The 20,207-nt window shown below is 33.9% G+C and overlaps 1 protein-coding gene and 2 long non-coding RNA genes across 4 annotated transcripts in view; 1 reads left to right on the top strand and 2 right to left on the bottom strand.

Moving 5' to 3' along the window:
- LOC125659875 (dynamin-like 120 kDa protein, mitochondrial) overlaps positions 1 to 20,207 on the top strand; it is a 33,695-nt gene that overhangs the window by 12,226 nt on the left and 1,262 nt on the right. For both annotated transcript variants that reach the window (XM_048891679.2, XM_048891671.2), the window contains 18 exons: positions 348 to 419; positions 947 to 1,046; positions 1,206 to 1,336; positions 1,654 to 1,726; positions 3,488 to 3,560; positions 3,994 to 4,109; positions 4,462 to 4,526; positions 8,478 to 8,554; positions 8,889 to 8,981; positions 10,103 to 10,175; positions 10,355 to 10,510; positions 11,632 to 11,740; positions 12,680 to 12,813; positions 13,250 to 13,336; positions 15,285 to 15,401; positions 17,233 to 17,326; positions 18,979 to 19,089; positions 19,233 to 20,207. The exon at positions 19,233 to 20,207 is cut by the window's right edge and continues 1,262 nt beyond it. In XM_048891679.2, coding sequence (XP_048747636.2) covers positions 348 to 419; positions 947 to 1,046; positions 1,206 to 1,336; positions 1,654 to 1,726; positions 3,488 to 3,560; positions 3,994 to 4,109; positions 4,462 to 4,526; positions 8,478 to 8,554; positions 8,889 to 8,981; positions 10,103 to 10,175; positions 10,355 to 10,510; positions 11,632 to 11,740; positions 12,680 to 12,813; positions 13,250 to 13,336; positions 15,285 to 15,401; positions 17,233 to 17,326; positions 18,979 to 19,089; positions 19,233 to 19,297 — 1,746 coding nt within the window. In that variant the 3' untranslated portion in view covers positions 19,298 to 20,207. The remainder of the gene's footprint in view (positions 1 to 347; positions 420 to 946; positions 1,047 to 1,205; positions 1,337 to 1,653; positions 1,727 to 3,487; positions 3,561 to 3,993; positions 4,110 to 4,461; positions 4,527 to 8,477; positions 8,555 to 8,888; positions 8,982 to 10,102; positions 10,176 to 10,354; positions 10,511 to 11,631; positions 11,741 to 12,679; positions 12,814 to 13,249; positions 13,337 to 15,284; positions 15,402 to 17,232; positions 17,327 to 18,978; positions 19,090 to 19,232) is intronic.
- On the bottom strand, positions 6,251 to 7,262 carry LOC130048716 (uncharacterized). The gene is made up of 2 exons (XR_008797372.1): positions 6,685 to 7,262; positions 6,251 to 6,595 (listed from the first exon to the last, which is right to left on the bottom strand). It is a non-coding gene; the product is annotated as an uncharacterized LOC130048716 (long non-coding RNA).
- The window catches only part of LOC125659891 (uncharacterized), an 11,974-nt gene continuing 3,707 nt past the window's right edge, over positions 11,941 to 20,207 (bottom strand). The window contains exons 2-3 of the long non-coding RNA XR_007364258.2: positions 12,655 to 12,857; positions 11,941 to 12,472 (exon numbers count right to left, since the gene is read on the bottom strand). This is a non-coding gene — a long non-coding RNA (uncharacterized LOC125659891). The remainder of the gene's footprint in view (positions 12,473 to 12,654; positions 12,858 to 20,207) is intronic.

The following is a 20,207-nucleotide window of genomic DNA, read 5'->3' as shown; positions in this document are numbered from 1 at the left end:
AATATTTCTTAGATTTGTAGAATTGCACAGTTTTGTATAATATTTGGTAGAGGTAATGACAATGGAAGAGAGATTATCAATAAAAAGGAAGAGAGATTATCAATAAAAAGGAAGAGAGATTATCAAAGAAAAGGAAGAGAGATTATCAATGAAAAGGAAGAGAGATTATCAATAAAATGGAAGAGAGATTATCAATGAAAAGGAAGAGAGATTATCAATAAAAAGGAAGAGATTATCAATGAAAAGGAAGAGAGATTATCAATGAAAAAAGTGCATTTGTTTTTTTATGTGTACATTCAGTATCCTTCTAGACTCGGATAATTTCATCACGTCCTTGTTTATTGTAGTCCATATCCATGACAGTGAAAGGCCCTGGGCTTCAGAGGATGGTACTGGTGGATCTACCCGGCATAATATCTGTAAGTCACTGTTGACAGGGTCAGTATGTCTGTAACTTTATGGAACACCTTTAGTATGCCAGTCCCCAAAATATGGCGCTAAAGGTGGTCAAAGGTGGTTTATTATATATATACATGTATGACCACACGAAGGATAGAGGAAATCATTAAAACGGCAAAAAATTGCAAAATTAAGCCCAAATTTAACTTCATGAAAAATGAAGTTTAAAAAAATTTAATTTCAAATGAAAAAAGAATGCAAAGAGACATTTTAGAGTTTTACTAGAAACTTGCCAAAGTTTTCTTTGTAAACAGTTTTATTGCATACTGTAGATTCAGAAGTTTTTGTGAGACTTGATTTTTTAACAGACTAGCAGTGTTGATTTATATACGAGAAACAACTTTCAACACTGATTTATATTACACTAACTAATAAACATAAGCTACAGAAACGATTGCGAGAACTAAAGTTGGCAATTTCATTATCCCGGAAAATTATGTTGACTGTATTCTGGTCATCGTAATGTGTATTTCTTTGTATTCCTCAGACTGAAACTTCAGTAATGGCACCTGAGACTAAGAATAACATCCGTAAAATGGTCAAGGGTCACATGGAAAACCCTAATGCCATTATTTTATGCATTCAAGGTAAGATAGAAATCATTGTATTTAACGTTAATAAACACTGAAAAAGAGTGAATTAAACCTGCGATTATTTCAGTACTTTCATTATTTTGCAAAGAGCTGACAACTGATTCCTTATTTAAGGTGGGGGGGAAATTGAAATATTAATGGTAAAAATTTTAGATGGAGCTCTTGATGCGGAGAGAAGTAACGTAACAGACCTAGTCAGTCAGATGGACCCGACAGGAAAACGCACGATATTTGTCTTGACGAAAGTCGACTTGGCGGAGTCTAATCTGTATAATCCACATAGGGTAAGAGGTCATTTAGTGATCAGTCCATTAATAAGAATTCATCATTATACATGTAGCTCTGTTTTAAGTCTGCAAGATATGAAAACTGTGTATTTTCCTTTTTTCTGCACTTCTTACTATTCTTGAATTTCTGTGTGTGGAAAGCATATCTGAAGGCATGTTCAGGTGACTTCCTTGTTGCCCTACCTGTTCTGACCGCTTTTTTTCTACATAGATAAATCTCTTTTGCTCTCCAGTTTTCAAAGGGACAGGAAGTCTACCCAAAAATTAACTGTTGAATGAAAATAAATGTAATGGCCTTTAATTTTCTATTGTAGATCAAATCCATATTAGAAGGCAGATTATTTCCTATGAAGGCTTTAGGGTATTTCGCTGTAGTGACAGGACGAGGTATATGATTTCTAAATTCATGAGGTTATGGGGATATGAGACGTTTTACACACATGTAAATATCTTTGATATTGAATCATATTTTCCATTTCTAAAGTTTACTGGTCACCAAACCAAAATTTAAGCAATTGCCTGTTTTGCAATATTAAAGTTTTAGCAGGTGCTGCTTGAAGTGTAAAATGGAGACATGAATTATTATATATTTTTTTAAAAATTGCAGAAAAATTTAAGTTAATATCCCAGTGCATGTAGTAAAATTCTAAATGAACTTAAGTTTGCAATCAATATTTATCAATCAAAATCGTACAAACTTGTAATTATACCCCCCGAACGAAGTTCTGGGGGGTATATAGGAATCACTCTGTCTGTCTGTCTGTCTGTCTGTCTGTCTGTAGGTCCGTCCGTCCGTCTGTCTGCAGATTCGTGTCCGGGCCAATACTTCTTTGTTCTTTGACTTAGGCATACCATATTTGGCACACAGGTAGATCACCATGAGACGATGTGTCAAGTACCTTCATGACCTCTATATGACCTTGACCTCAAGGTCAAAATTAAAGGTTTTTTTACAATGGATTCGTGTCCGGGCCATAACTTCTTTGTTCTTTGACATAGGCATACCATATTTGACACATGAGTGTATCACCATGAGACGATGTGTCATGTACCTTCATGACCTCCATATGACCTTGACCCTTGACCTCAAGGTCAAAATTAAAGGTTTTTTACAATGGATTCGTGTCCGGGCCATAACTTCTTTGTTCTTTGACATAGGCATACCATATTTGACACATGAATGTATCACCATGAGACGATGTGTCATGTACCTTCATGACCTCCATAAGACCTTGACCTCAAGGTCAAAATTAAAGGTTTTATAATGGATTCGTGTCCGGGCCATAACTTCTTTGTTCTTTGACATAGGCATACCATATTTGACACATGAGTGTATCACCATGAGACGATGTGTCATGTACCTTCATGACCTCCATATGACCTTGACCTCAAGGTCAAAAGTAAAGGTTTTTACAATGGATTCGTGTCCGGGCCATAACTTCTTTGTTCTTTGACATAGGCATACCATATTTGACACATGAGTGTATCACCATGAGACGATGTGTCAAGTACCTTCATGACCTCTATATGACCTTGATCCTTGACCTCAAGGTCAAAAGTAAAGGTTTTATAATGGATTCGTGTCCGGGCCATAACTTCTTTGTTCTTTGACATAGGCATACCATATTTGACACATGAGTGTATCACCATGAGACGATGTGTCATGTACCTTCATGACCTCCATATGACCTTGACCTCAAGGTCAAAAGTAAAGGTTTTATAATGGATTCGTGTCCGGGCCATAACTTCTTTGTTCTTTGACATAGGCATACCATATTTGACACATGAGTGTATCACCATGAGACGATGTGTCATGTACATTCATGACCTCTTTATGACCTTGACCTTTGATCTCAAGGTCAAAATTATAGGTTTATGCCATGGATTTGTGTTCGGACTATATCTTCCATTTTCTTCTACAAATGCATACCATATTTTTACACTCAGGAAAGAGGTAATTTATACCTATTAACAACACCCTTTGGGAGATTGGGGTAAGCGGGGGGTATTCTTAGTGAGCATTGCTCACAGTACATCTTGTTTGTACAAATAATGTGAAAATATGGCCAGATGCATGTACTTCAGTTTGCTTAGTTCCTTGGCAAAAATTAAGATTTTATTTTTAATTTGTAACATTGTATTTTACAGGCAATCAAAATGACAGTATTCAAGAAATAAAGAATCATGAAGAAACGTTTTTTAGGAATTCCCGATTATTCAAGTTAGTACAGATATTGATATCTCTTGAGCACTGAGAGCAGTAAAGATAGTTTATAAGGACGTGAGATTTTGATATTTGAATTATCCATCAGACAGATATTGCTGTCCCTTTAGCATTGAGAGCAGTAAAGATATTTTATAAGGAAATGAGATTTTGATATTTGAATTGTCCATCAGACAGCTATTAATATCTCTTGAGCGCTGAGAGAAATAAAGATTTTTTATAAGAACATGAGATTTTGATATTTGAATTATCCATTAGACAGATTATTAATATCTCTTGGACACTGAGAGCAGTAAAAATATTTTATAAGGACATGAGATTTTGATATTTGAATTGTCCATCAGACAGATATTAATATCTCTTGAGCACTGAGAGCAGTAAAGATTTTTTTATAAGAACATGAGATTTTGATATTTGAATTATCCATCAGGGATGGCGTGCTGAAGCCCACTCAGATGGGTACACAGAGCATGAGTCTGGCTGTGTCGGAGCTTTTCTGGAAAATGGTCCGAGAGACTGTAGAACAACAAGCAGATGCTTTCAAAGGTGAATTCTTAACACCCTCCGTATGTTTCTTCATTTTTGTCTATGAATTCTCAACACCCTTCTTATGTTTCCTCATTTTTGTCTATGAATTCTTAACACCCTCCGTATGTTTCCTCATTTTTGTCTATGCATAACTAAATTGGGTTAAAATTGAATTTCCGTCCATAAATGCATGCTGTCTAAGTTATATCACTGCATACATGTGTGTGTGTGTTATTTAATACCCAAAGCTTTCACAAATTGATACGGAAGTTCTGATTATGTTTATACATAACAAGAGAAACTGAATGTACCTGACTTGAATGTAAAATTAGATGATATGTATTGAATTTCAACTAATATTACTTTGCAGCAACAAGATTTAACTTGGAAACCGAATGGAAAAACACATTCCCTAGACAGAGAGAGTTGGATAGGGTGAGGTTATTTATACGTATAGTCTAACAATGCTTGTTATATCTCAAGCAAACAGAGTTTGACGGATACACAAAGATCCCCTTGTCTGTCTGTCCATTAAGATACCAACAATTGTAGAAGCATTATACCCAGTACTTGACACAAATATTCCAGAATGTCTTGAGATGTACCCTGAAAAGGAATGAAATCCTTGTTCAAATAATCAGAGAAACATTTGTTGGTTGACTAGCAGATAATGTCAGGACTTTGTAACAGGATCATTTTAGGTAGAATATTTTCATTGTGAAAATGAATTATTTTTGTTAAATTTGGTATGGAATATCTTAATAGGGTAAGGGAAACTAAAATTATGAAGTTCATGGTCACTGCACCTGAGGCCTGAGGGATGGTGTCAACATCTTAAAAAATGAAGCAAACTATAAAGATTCTTTACTCTTGGTCATCTAGCGGAGAAACTGAGCATATAAGTCATGATGAGCAAGGATGTCTTTACCAAAATTGTGAAATTCAAGGGGCTTGGGTTAGGGGTTCTGTTATAAGGGCTCTGTAACTCATGCTGGGTGAATCTTCTTCACTCTGCACAGCTTGCAGGAAAACTATAGGCATGGTTATGATAATGAATAGCATTTATCCCTCCACCAAGATTGTGGAATTCATGACTCCAAAGCCAGGCTTTAGGGCGAGGCCCAAATGGGTATTTAGGGAAAATGTATTTAATCTTTGAAAATCATCTTTTTTACTTCTGTGCATTGTGAAAAAATAGTGTGTGCCTGGTTATAAAGAGCATGGGCCCTCCTCCAAAATTTTGAAATTCCTTACACCTGTGTCAGGGACTCAGACTCTAGGGCAAAGCTAAATAGATAAAAGAGTAATATTATGGTAAACTTTGGATTTCCCTAATCGTCATTGTCAGAATTGTCCCTGTCCTCCTTGTTTGTCGTCATAACGTTTACAATCTCATCAGCAATGCAAAAGTCCAAATTTATATTTTTCCGTTTATGTGAGGATGAAAGGACAACAATTTTAGTACTGGCTTACACATGCAAGATAATTTGGGGACATGTTTTCAAATGATCTATTCACTCCTTAAACCATCAAGCAAGTATTTTAAATGGCTTAGTATGATGACTGTATCGAATTTGTATGGCACCTGCTTTAACTAAACCACACATGTAATTACACATGTAATTACTTGATGTAAACAAGGAAACCTAAGTTTATGAAATTTTATTCAGTTATCTGTCATAACTAAGCTAAAATCTATTCTGAATTGCTTTTGTTACTTACCTGTACCAGAAATGTCATATCATGGGTTTTTAAACATTTGGTCTTAGTAGAATATTTAAATTTTATGAATTTTTTTTTATGTTTTAAAAGAAAATGTTTAACCACATTTTTTTGTAATGATTTTGAATACGAATCAGCTGGTGGTTTTTTTTTATTCCAACATTATAACCGATAAACCGTTATAACCATAAAAGTTACCTGATAAACCGTTATATTTACATTTGCAACTGTTTTCTCCTACATAACACTATTACGAGCAATACGTATTTATTTCTGGATAAATCTACTACGGGGTCAACAGAGGTCACGGCTGTGCGTATGAACATTTGTTAAAAGTAGGTAACAGGTACTACTTTTACTAAGGCAATACACATCTAGCAATCGCTCTCACTTACTACAGAAATCTTTCAATAGATGAAATCAACATCACAATATGTATTTACGGTTTTATTTGTATTCCAAGCAGTGAACTTTCATCAATAATTGATAAAAACATTTCTGTAAACAATGTCTTTAGTTACTAGCCTACTAGGCCTAATGTATGTCTAAAATTTCGTCTGCTACAACTTCACCCTGGTCCTCGGTGATGCGGAATTGTACTTACTGCTAGACGATGACATTAGGCTTTAGCAAAAAGGTCATTCACAGGATGTATGGCCGATAAGTCGTCAAAGTGCATTAAGACCTACACACCACACTGCTTCCGTGCCACAGCAGCCATAGTGCTTGATGTCGGTTTCCAAGTTTATGTCGGGACATCGAAGCGAGGCGTCGTTAAAAACCTATTACAAAAAATTATCGAGTCAAAAGAAGCGTTCAGTGAGCTCATGTTTATCAACAATTACATATCCAAATCCAAACCGTCCCTTACCTTCGTGCAGTTCCACATTCTCTGCGATGTTCAGTTCTTTCCGGAGATTCATCTGAGCTGCGTCCTCTGTCCTGTCTATAAAAGATTTGCCTACACCTGACGACTGCCGCCCTGTTCTTCATGTTCCTCCATCTCAGTCTTCTGTTAACTCCGCAATATCCACAGAATATCTTTCAAAGTCGGTCTTCAACGTCTTCACTTTTCAAAAGTCAAAGCGCATCACAACTCTAAGTGTAACACTGCGCATCCCCGTTTAAATCATAATTCCCCCACCCCCTAAAATTAGACATATGGAAGAGTTTTCCATTATATACTCCCGAGTTAATGTATAAGTATATGTTGATATACTTCCTTTCTAGCGTCTTAATAATTAAAACAGTTCTTCATTTTATAGAACTTTGTTTTGTGTTGTCGTCATTTTGAACATCTATGACGCTTCGTTGTGGACGTCAACAATTTGAAATGTATGGAAACGTGTTGTTAACACAATTCAGCAATGTTACCAACCAAAAATGTAAATATAAGTAATAAGGTATCATTTAAAAATATTTATCGGGATATAAATACGGGTTGGTACATGATCAAATACGGGTTGGTACATGATCAAATTTTCCATAAAGCCCAAAGGGCTTTATGGAAAATTTGATCATGTACCAACCCGTATTTATATCCCGATAAATATTTTTAAATGATACCTTATTTCTTAAATAACCATAAAAGTTAACTGATAAACCATTATAACCATAAAAGTTAACCGATAAATTGTTATAACCATAAAAGTTAATTGATAAATTGTTATAACTATAAATGTTAACTGATAAACCGTTATAACCATAAAAGTTACCTGATAAATTGTTATAACCATAAAAGTTAACCGATAAATTGTTATAACCATAAAAGTTAATTGATAACTTGTTATAACCATAAAAGTTAACTGATAAATTGTTATAACCATAAAAGCTAACTGATAAATTGTTATAACCATAAAAGTTAACTGATAAACCATTATAACCATAAAAGTTAATTGATAAATTGTTATAACCATAAAAGTTAACTGATAAATTGTTATAACCATAAAAGTTAACTGATAAACTGTTATAACCATAAAAGTTAACTGATAAATTGTTATAACCATAAAAGTTAACTGATAAACCGTTATAACCATAAAAGCTAACTGATAAATTGTTATAACCATAAAAGTTAACTGATAAACCGTTATAACCATAAAAGTTGTAAATAAAAATAATTTGCCATATATTTTATCTAGTAAAATCTTCCTCTTTATATCAGTGGACTGTGACAAAATATTATATGCACAGGGCCTAAGCCCATTTTGGGCCGGAACTCTGTGATACCATACATATCTATGAATATCGTTATTTGTGGTACCGCAGTGTGCAGGTCCAAAAAGAGCTTAGTTCCAGTGATTACATGTATTCTTATGAAGAGCATGAAAACTACTACCAATTGCATAACCCCAGGACTAGTTACTGATGCTTTAGGTCATATAGTGAAAATATAGGTTTTTTTTAAATTTTCTTTTACTTTTGGACTTTAAAAACACTGAATCTGGAAAGCAAAGGACAATATGTTTTCATTTAATTGATCAGTCCATTGAATAATTGTTGCATGCTAACTCAGGTGATTGTTAAGGTCCATGATCTCTGTTATAGAGTTTCAACACTTACAGGGTACATATTTTATGAATATAAATTAAAAAAAAAATTATATAGTGTATGTTTAATTTTCTTGTTTTAGATCTATGTTTTGAATTTAATAAAAAATTTTTGTAGGATGAATTGTTTGAGAAGGCGAAAGGGGACATCCTGGATGAAATCATTAATCTTGGTCAACTTACACCCAAGCAATGGTGCATATTTTCTTTATCTTGATTGGTTTCTGTTTTGAGAGTAAATTTTGAAGAATGGAGATTTTCTAAAAATAAAATAGCAGAATCAAAATGTACATGCACATTTGATTGGGATTAGACAATGTGTTAATTTTTTGTTTAGAAGTGTGTTGCTGTAAAATAAGTTTATTAGAAAGATATTTGTAGTTTTCAACTCACCTGAGTCTAAGGCTAGTTAAGTATCTATTGTTTTATGCCAGGTAAGGTACATGTACTATAATGTATAAAGGAAATGACAATGCAACACAACACTGGTGCAAACCTCTTAATGTAAAGTTTAATATGGTTATTGTAGGGAAGAAGCATTTCACAACAAACTGTGGGAGAAGTCATCCACTTACTTCTTTGAGAGTATTTATCTTCCCGCAGCACAAACAGAGAATTCTGGGTAAGTGTTGGTATTGATTTGTGACAACAGAGTACAGTATACTGCTGTCTGAGGTATTGCATCACAAAATCTATTGTATATAGATTATATTCATGTGCATTGTGGTCTCATATTTATAGTGATTAAAAATCACTCTCTATCTTAAGTACAAGGTACTAGTTTTGTGATGTTTGGTGATGAAGTGTAAAAACTCCTCTGACATGCTGTTCTTAAACCATGACAATTCACCCCCACAAAGCAAGTTTTGCAAGTAGTGTGTATGTCCCCACAATCAGAGATTTGGGGGCATATAGTTCCTGGTCTGTCCAACTGTCTGTCTGCAAAAACTTTAACCTTGGCCATAACCTTTGAATGGATGGTGATAGGGCTTGCATATTTCATATGTGTATTCCTTGCGACAAGACCTTTCGTTGGATACCAGATTACTTTGCTGCCATGCGGGGGCATAAGTGTTTCCCAAACACATCTTGTTTTTCCAGAATTTTGTTTTAAAATTCTTTATTCCTTTTTTCTGCCTACAAAAGTAGAGTACATTCCAAAGCATCTTTTAAACATTAATTGGAAAAATGTAAGATTTTCTGTCAGACCTGTTCCGTGGGGATCAGGGTTTAGAATAAGTCCTCAGTACCCCTTGCTTGTTGTAAGAGGTGACTAAATGGGACGGTCCTTTGGAAGAGACCGCAAAAACCGGGTCCCATGTCACAGCAGGTGTGGCGCAATAAAGATCCCTTCCTGCTCAAGGGCCATGAGTGCCGAGCATAGGCCTAAATTTTGCAGCCCTTTACCGGCAGTGGTGACGTCTCCATGTAATTGAAAGGTTCTCAAGTGGGACATTAAACAATATGTAATCAATCAATCAATCTGTCAGAGCTTTGCACAGATATTGTGTTTTGCCAAATTAAACGATGGAAATGGGCAAATTGGGTCACATGACATCAATTATTAAGGAAAATGTGACATGTTGGTGGTTTGGTGTCACAAGTAATGAAACCTTGAAAGGAACAAAATGTAGAAAGTTTTTTATTGACTCATTTTTTTTATGAAAAATTATGGAGCATGAATTCTTTTGATAAAGTGTTACCGTGGTTTATTGGTTAACATGTAACTTCCTTATTTTTCAGAACATTCAATACAACTGTTGACATCAAATTAAAACAGTGGGCTGACCATATGCTTCCAAGGAAATGTGTAGAGGTCAGTGGATGTGACTTTATGTCATAGTTTGATTTTATTTTAATCTTAGTTCAAACAAAGATGATGGTAAAGGGTATGTTTCTGTTTCTCACACATTTATAAAACAAGTACAGTATCTGGCCATAAGTGAGTCATTATTTCACTATATATTTCATTGTGTAAACATTTACATTTATTAGGTTGGCTGGGATACACTGCATGATGAATTTCTAAAAATTGTGGAGAAAGACAAGAAAAACAAAGAACATGATGAATTGTATGACCAGCTGAAATTAGCTGTCATAGAGGCCAGCAAAAACAAGCACCAGTGGGATAGCAAGGCGGAGGACAGTCTGGTAAGGCGCTGATGACAAGAAGCACTGATTGCACAGAATCTCAGAAATACTGTAATGTTATTCAATCTCAGAAATACTGTAAAGTTATTCAATCTCAGAAATGTGTAAAGTTATTCAATTTCAGAAATACTGTAAAGTTATTCAATCTCAGAAATGTGTAAAGTTTTCCATTCTTAGAAATATGCAATTAAGTTATTAATTTCAGAAATACTGTCAGGTTATTCAATTTTAGAAATTCTGTAAAGTTATTCAATCTCAGAGATACTGTAAAGTTATTTAATTTTAGAAATACTGTAAAGTTATTCAATCTCAAAAATACTGTAAAGTTATTCAATCTCAGAATACTGTAAAGTTATTCAATCTCAGAATACTGTAAAGTTATTCAATCTTAAAAATACTGTAAAGTAATACTGTAAAGTTTCAATTTTATATATTACACTTTTGTTGGTCAATAATTTCCTGGGTAACTATTTTTTGTAATTTCAAAATTAAGAACTATTGTGTACATTGCTCCTTGAGGATATAAAGTTGGTAATGGGGATCCACAAAATACGAGCCTTCTGGAGATACTTTGTACAGAAAAACAAGCTTACGACAACCATGCTTATAATGAATTCATGTTTATTGCGAAGTGATATTTATTCCCCTATGAGAGGAAAATAGAGAAAATTGTATTGGATATAATGAAGTTTGGTTTCATGCTTCAATGACTTTGGTTAAGGTCAGCTTTAAGGAATGTTTTTATGTAATGGAAAACTAACTTAACTTAATCATGTGACACGTCTCGGGGTGCGTCCTCCAATTCATGGAAGCCGCATTTGACCAACAATTCACAACTCTGGTTTAGAATGGTATTTATGTCTATATTTACAAAGCTGGATCAAAGATTATTCAGAATATGATGTTCAAATATATAGTTTTCCCCAAATATACCGAGTTTGGATGTACCGGGGGGGGGGGGGGGGGGGGGGGGGGTATACAAATTCCATTAGAACAGCTTTAGATTTGTGTAGTTTATATAAGATTTTATGTTTTAATTTACTGAATTCGAATATTGATATATAAGTTGCATACTCTGTTCGTAGGTGGCAGTTGGAATAATTGTGAATGTTCTGTTGTAGAGAGTTATACAGGTGAACACCCTAGAGGATCGCTCAGTGTCTGACAAACAGCAATGGGACTCTGCCGTCAAATTCATGGAGGACACTGTCAAAAGTCGACTGCAACAAAGTATGTGATTTATTGTAACCACACAAAACTGCTGAGGTCTTGTGTTGCTATCAGTTTGTGTGTAAAAGAAAGATTAGATTTTTATTCAAATTTCCACAAAAAATAGGTTTGATGACTAGCAAGAACTGATAAAAGTTTTGGAGAAATCTATAGATTAGATTTGTTTCAAGAAGGTCCAATACACTAACTAAAATATTTGTTGGCAGTAAACCCATTTTATTCATATCATGCATAAAGAAATGATATATTCCAAAAATAGTGTATCAATGCTAGAAAGAAATAGATATTTTGAAATTTATTTCTCAAAGTTGAACTTCAAAGAAGTAAAAGTTTCCAGGATTCTAACACACAACGACAAGACAATACTTATACCTCAAAATCATCACTGTGTATATTAAGTTTACATTTAAATGAGCATGGTATATTTTGGAATCACTACATTATTCAGTCGTCCTGTAAACTATAGTTACTAAGGTGTACGTGAGTTATATCTCCCTTGTGGAAGGTAGAAATACGTTTAATAGCAACTGCACAAAAACTTAGAAAAGTGAAGCCATCACAACATATGAAATCGTAAGAAAGATGTTATTAAATATTATATAAAAATCTGAACATTCAAGTCTATGGATTGAAGAGAGAGTTGGTAAGGAGAACTTTCAAATAATTAACATAATCATTTACAACATTGTGTTGAACAAGCAGCACTGGTGTTTCTGGTCCAACTCTGAGTCTCTGAAATTGAAACGTCGCTTTAAAAGATTTATTTCAAATAAGTTAGTAATGGTACCGCACATTATCATTTTGGAGACACAAAGAGATGGGAATTAAAAATATGTAGCAGTCCAAGGGGAAGAAAATTTCAAACCGAATTTTCCACTACAATGAATTCCTTTGAGATAAATACACCTGGTTACCTGTGCACATGTATTGATGTTGTAGCACAAGATAAGATGAAGGATTTGACGGGACCTGGCACATGGGAACAATGGACTCGCTGGAAATCAAGATCTCAAGACCACAAAAACCGTAGTGCTGCCAAAACGGAGTTGGAGAAGTTATTGTCTGCAGAACGAGTAAGTATTTAGAAGCTTCATTACCTCAATGAATTGGACACCATCTAAAGGAAGCATGGGAAAATCAGAACTGTTTTAAAAAATTTATAAAGTCCAGAATCATGTTTTAAAAAAATCATTAATGTGTAGTAAAATATATAGCAAATAATATATTAAATCAGTGAACAATGATTGAGTATATTAAGAAAAATGATCCTTGTATGTTGTGATATACGTGTAGTCGAGAGTGCACTGTGGTGCCGCAGACGGATCACCAGGAGCAATGGTTGTTTGTCTGAATTATCATGAAATCCCTATAAATACGTTCGTTTCAAGCTACCGGGTATATGTACTACATAATGTATCATGAGGTGTACCATACATTTCTTATATGGATAATAATGTGACCAGGTTTATAATGGTGAATAAATTTGTCTGATCATTTTGATTTCCACAGGATCACAAATCAAACCTTGCTACAGATGAATTGACCACTGTCCGTAGGAATCTCCAAACCAGTGGAGTGGAGGTCACCAATGACTTTGTAAGTCAAATCATTGTGACATAATGGGATTTTCTTTTGTTATCCCCCATGTCAGTGAAAGCTGGGATTATTCTTTTGGGTTTGTTTGTAACACCTTGAATTCCGAAAGATCTTTACTACTGCCTGAGTTTTTACAATGAAACTTCACATAAAGAGTCTCAATGACCATAGGTGCATTCATATCACACAACCCTTTTACATATGGCATTACTTAGCTCACTGTCTTTTTCTGACATGGCTGCAGCACCCTTAATAGATTTAATCAGTTCATTTGCCTTTGGTTGATAATTCGAATGTTTAGCTTTGCCTAAATATCATTGGGGGACATGAATTGACTGAATTTTGTGTGTTGACATTGGTAACACATTTCTCAGTCATCACCAAAAATTAATATGTATGTGATTAAGGAAAATTGATACAAACCAAAAAAATGGATGCATGGGTTCATATATATAATTTTTATGCTCTTCTTTGAAAAAAGAGGGGGCATATTGTTTAGCACCTGTTAGTCTTTAGACCAAGTCTTGTCCACTCATTACCTAAAGAATCCTTTGCTTGACAGTTACCAAACTTGGTAAGTCTTTGCCCTGCGAGAGTAGACGACCCCTATTGATTTTTCAGGTCACAAGGTCAAAGGTCCAACTGGACATAGTAAAATATTGTCTGCTCAATATCTTGAGAATGCTTTCCTTGACAGACATCAAAATTGGCACACTGATTCTACCTAAGGAGTAGATGATACCTATCAATATTGAGATCCAAAGGTCAAGGGTCAGGCTAGACATAGTAAGATACTGTGTACTCAATATCTTGAGAATCCTTTTCTCAGCAGGCATAAAACTTGGTGCACTGGTTCTACTTAAGGTGTAGATAACTCATATTGGTTTTAAGGTCAAAGGTCAAACTACTCTGGACATAAGATACTATCCGCTCAATATCTTGAGAACCCTTTATTTGATAGACATCAAACTTGGTACACTGATATATCATAAGGAGTAGATGACCCCTATTGATTTTGAGGTCACAGAGTCAAATATCAATGGTCAAACTACTTGGGATATAAAATATTGTCCACTCTGTATCTTGAGAACCCTTTGCTTGAAAGATATCAAACATGGTACACTGGTGCCCTGTAATACGGTAAAGAGGAGATGGTCCCCATTAGTTTGACTGGTTATTTGGAAATGTCTGCTCAGTATCTCGAGAGATTAAAAATATTTTGGCTGTCCCTAACTAGTTCATATCCCATATTTTTCACTATCATTACAGACATTCTAAATGTAAAGTTGATCCTTTTTAATATGCCACATGGGAAGTTAGTATTCTAAAACATTTCTTGTTTGGCTTAGTTTGGTTGTAATAAAGACAAATATAAGATTCCAACAAAGAAGACAATAAGGGACTTGTTTTTCTTTGATGTGCAAAAGTTGAAATATATTACTCCTCCCTAGATTACTCTATACAAATTTTTCTTCATTGTTTTGGACTTTAAAATAATTGAGAAATCATGGGAATAAATTTACATTACATGTGGTAAATTGTATTCATGTTACTTATGAAAACATAAATTTAGTTTTCATTTTCAGCATTTTTTTCCAAAAAAAAAATTTGTATGTAGTGAGTGTTGTTAATATACAGTATTTCCAGCCTCCTTGTATAAGAATTTATCGCTACAAGAAAGTTTCTTTGAAAGTTATTGGAAAACTCTTCTTTTTTATACAAACTACCGAAAAACCATTTCATTATAATGTTGATAGAAATATCTGGTTGAACTGTTCATTTTTACTTCTTTAAGAATGGGAAGAAGTAAACTTGTTTTTTACCCACGGATTTGCTTTAACCATTTTTGTAAGAGTTTATATCTTTTGAAGAAATCAGAGCCTTATGAGTGCCATTTTTTGCCCATATAGAGCGGAGATTATATGTTAAACACAGTTGGTTTTTGTAGATAAGGGAAACTTGGTACCATGTTTACCGACAGTTCTTCCTCAGCAAAGCACTGGGTCAGTGTCAGGAGTGCAGAAAGGGATTCTACTACTACCAGAAAGGATTCTCAGATTCGGGGGTGAGGAAGAACAGGCTTGAGTATTTCATATACTGCCTATACTTTTACAATTTTATCTGTATAAATATTAAAAAAAAAAAAGAGCCAGAATTTATCCCTTTATAATCATAAGCTGACAACCATTGCATTTCTGTTTAGCATGGACTGTGTAACGTAAAGGGGTTAAATTCGTGGGTGCTAAAGTTTGGGATTTTTTTCTTTCAGCAGCTAATTGGTTTAATTCACAGAAAACAAATTTTAAGAAAAACAAATTTATCATTTTGATAGGCTGTCCATCAGTTGCTGTTATTGTCCATTTAGTTCACGCATCAGTGATTTATATTTCTTCAGGAGGAATAACACATCGTCATAATGGCCGACTCCCTTTTTGAAACATGAATGAAAATTTAAATATCAGCAATAATGTATGTTCCTTTTAAATCTAATTGCCTAGCTAGATAATTCATTAGGTCAACGTGTGGAATACTGATCTGTAGATCACATGTTCAAGTCCAGCAGGGGTTTAAATTTTTTAAAGATTTTCATGCCCCAGTAATGGGAGATTCGCGGGCATTTAGTTTGTGATCTGTCTGTTAGTCTCTCTGTCCACAAAAACTTTAACCTTGGTCAACACTTTTGAACACTTATTGCTGGGGCTTTCATATAAATTTCACCTTTGTATTCCTTGTGACAAGACCTACCTTTTGGTACCAAAATATTTGACCTCATGATCTTCACCTTGGAGTTTGACCTATTTTTGAACAACCTTAAACCTTAGCTTAAAAAAATTTGAATGCTTAGAGCTAAGGCTTTTATATTATATTTTCACATGTGTATTTCTTATGGCAAGACCTTTCGTTTGGTACCAAAATTTTGTCTTTATTACTGTCACCTTGGAGTTTGACCTACTCGTGAAAAAACTTTATCCTTGTCCATAACTTTTGAACACTTAGTGCAAGGACTTTCATATTTCACATATGTATTCCTTTTGACAAGGCCCTTCCTTAGGTACCAGAAGTACTATGTTCATTGAAGTAGACTGTTGAGATTGACATTCATGAGAACTTGGGAGTATTCATTGAGGTAGACTGTTGAGATTGACATTCATGAAAACTCGGGAGTGTTCATTGAAGTAGACTGTTGAGATTGACATTCATGAAAACTTGGGAGTGTTCATTGAAGTAGACTGTTGAGATTGACATTCATGAAAACTTGGGAGTGTTCATTGAAGTAGACTGTTGAGATTGACATTCACATGAACTTGGGAGTATTCATTGCAGTAGACTGTTGAGATTGACATTCATAAGAACTTGGGAGTGTTCATTGAAGTAGACTGTTGAGATTGACATTCACATGAACCTGGGAGTGTTTATTGAGGTAGACTGTTGAGATTGACATTCATAAAAACTCAAAGTCTCTAATGATTAATTGACTAAATAAATGTTGTCTGAGGTAGATTATAGGTATGGTTTAAATATTGAGATGATTTTAGTAATACTGCATTAATTGTAATCAATATCGTGTAAATACAAGTTTGCAGTGTAACTTGACATGTTTACTTATAAATTTTTCATTGTTCCTTGAATTTGCTTAAAAAAATTATTTTGGGAATATTTAACTCCATACAATGTTATGTTTACAGCTGAACTATAATATTTAGTTGTGTTTACAGCTGGACTGTATTATTTAGTTGTGTTTACAGCTGGAGTGTAATATTTAGTTGTGTTTACAGCTGGAGTGTAATATTTAGATATGTTTACAGCTGGAGTGTAATATTTAGTTGCATTTACAGCTGGAGTGTAATATTTAGTTATGTTTACAGCTGGAGTGTAATATTTAGTTGTGTTTACAGCTGGAGTGTAATGATATAGTGCTGTTCTGGAGACTACAGAGAATGTTACAAATCACAAGTAATGCCCTAAGACAACAAGTCATCAACAATGAAGGTAACTCAAAAGTTATTTTTATAAACACATTCTAAATGAAATGCACACCTTGACTGCCACTAGCATGTTTTTATATTGTCCCCTGCTTTCAATCAAAAGAGGGGGGACATCAATTTTTTTCAGTCTTATTTGTTGGGCTTGTCACAAAATTGAAACCCATTATTTTTTTACTGATTTGTCAAGCTCCTTGTTCATTTCAACTGTGGAGTTCAAACACTAGCTCATCATGAACTGTATCAGAACTGTATATAAGATTAAGACTGAAACATTGAATGTCCAGTTGTTACATAGTAATTCAGAGTATACAGCGTGGATCTAAGAAGTCTGATTATATTGTGAGCGTTTTGCATGTAATGTAACGCCATACTCGCATTATTATCTGATAAAAGTATAGAAAGTATATTTTTTTCAATTTATTAAAATTAAAACTATTGAATTATTAAATAAAATATATAGGTCATTACACTTTTTAAGATGCAAGACATCCATAAACAGAATCATATAATGTCAGAAAATTGCAATTTCCGTTAAACAGCATTATCAAAATTTCACTAACACTTGGTTATAGTGATATAATAGTATTCCTAATGAATTCATGAAACTGTTTCTGTACAAAACTATTCAAATTTTCTGTGAAAAATAGAGGAAACCTATCGCATTGATAAAGAATTCAATGAAACTGAGTTTTTGCCCTTGGATTCATTATTTTGAAATATATCATTGATCATTCATATATAACTTAAACTTTTGAAATATTTTATGTTTAACAAGATTTTTTATAATAACTATCAGATAAGACGCAATGTTCGGCAATATCGTGCATAAATCTAAATAAATCAATGATTTTGCAAAATCATATGATGTCACAGGAAGGTGGAACTACTTTCAAGAGTTTTTAAAAGAATTCAGTTTTTCATATTGAACATTGATTACAAAGTCTTGCCATAACATATAAAATGGAGCTTGGAAGTGGTGGTTATAGATCAAATTTTTGAATTATTAACCAAAATATTAAATTTTTATCAAAATTTTGGGTAAATTAATAAAGACATTTTTAAGAATCAGTGTTCTGTTTGGAAAAATATGTCAATGAAATTAATTTACAACATTTGAATTAGCTCCAAGCTTCTACTACCTGTATCATGAATTACAAAGTTGAAATACTCATGAAGGGGCATAAATATTATAGATGTATGAGATAGCACAGAAACAGTAAAAACTTGCAGATTTAGAACATTTATAATAATGTCTCCCTAGCTTTACATCACTGGCAATTGCAAAAGACAGAACCAATTTTGGTTCATCTTACCACTTCGTATTTTCCATATTTGACCATGATCGGTTTGATTTATATGTGTGAACAGCATATCCTGTAGTGAAGTCTAGTAATGCAACATTAAATTAAACCAGCCTTCTGCCATAAAATATTGCCCTTTCCAAACCATTTTAAAATTTTCATTGAAATACAAAGTTTCAGCTGGATAGATTTAAGTAATGAATGCATAATATGTTGGCACCAATGAAATAACTGTTGAACCAGTACCTATACAGTTATAGCATGCTGAACAGTTGTGCTCAAAAGCTGAAAAGCGAACTTCCTTGATATCTCATTTCTTCTCAATTGTACTTTTATTTTATTTTTTCATGTGTAGCTAGAAGACTAGAGAGGATAATAAAGGAAGTTTTAGATGATTTAGGTGATGACCGGGAAACTTTGGCCAAATTACTGACAGGTCCAAGAGTTCAGTTGGCAGAGGAATTGAGTAAGCATTTTAGTAGTCATTTCAAGGTGTCCCAAGAATACACAGTGGAGGAACTATTTTATTTTCACTGGAGTTTGTAATATTGTTTTGATGATACTTAGATGCTTGTATATCATGTCAGGACTGACATTTTCTTTTCACAGAGAAAGTGAGACTGATACAAGAGAAGTTGGAAGAATTTATTCAAGCATTAAACAAGGAGAAGTAAAGGACTTATAACAGAGAATATGGAGCATTTCTGTGATTTTATTTCCATCATGATACTTCAATACAACTGTCAAAACAGATTATCTCATTTTTTTCAGCTGAATTTATGGATTATTATTGGATTATTATTTGTTTACTTTAAATAACAGGGGTACATTAATGATGATTGTAAATCGTGAATAAGTGCTAAATAACTGTGTCCTTTGTATAGTGTTAATGTACTGTGTATTGCAAATTCATCTTTTTTTTTAGCATGTACTGTACGAGTCTTCAAAGAAACAGTCTCTTTTTTGCAACTAAAATAAGAGCAATTTACCATGTACAAAATTAATAAGATGATGATTAATTTTGATAATGGGACATTAAAGAGACTGTACAGTGCATTTTGTGAAAATGTTGGGAAAGGTCGCTTTCCTACAGCTTTCTTTATTTTGTTGCATTAAAGTGTAAACTTTATTTTAAAAATACAGGTTTAGTACTAATTGAAAAAAAAAATTACTGTTGATAAGAAAAACTGAGATAACATCTACCTTCATAGATGTTCAGTTTTGTCCACTGGGGTAAACTGTGTACTTACAGAATTTAATACTTCTATGTCTCATGATACATTTTAATAACTACACCCATTGTCTGTTTATTATACCCCCCGCAACAAGTTGTGGGGGGGTATACTGGAATTGGGTTGTCCGTCTGTCTGTCCGTCCGTCCGTCTGTAGACGCAATGGTTTCCGGGCTCTAAAGCATTATCCTTTCCACCTACAGTCACCATATCAAACATATGGACTACTCATGGGATGAAGATGTTCCCTATCGATTTTGGAGTCCAAAGGTCAAGCGCACTGGATATCGAAGTAGCAATATGGTTTCCGGGCTCTAAAGCATTATCCTTTCCAACTAGTCACCATATCATA

Source organism: Ostrea edulis, chromosome 1 (genome assembly GCF_947568905.1).
Source record: "Ostrea edulis chromosome 1, xbOstEdul1.1, whole genome shotgun sequence".
Taxonomy (NCBI): domain Eukaryota; kingdom Metazoa; phylum Mollusca; class Bivalvia; order Ostreida; family Ostreidae; genus Ostrea; species Ostrea edulis.
This window is presented reverse-complemented; position numbering and strand designations above follow the sequence as displayed.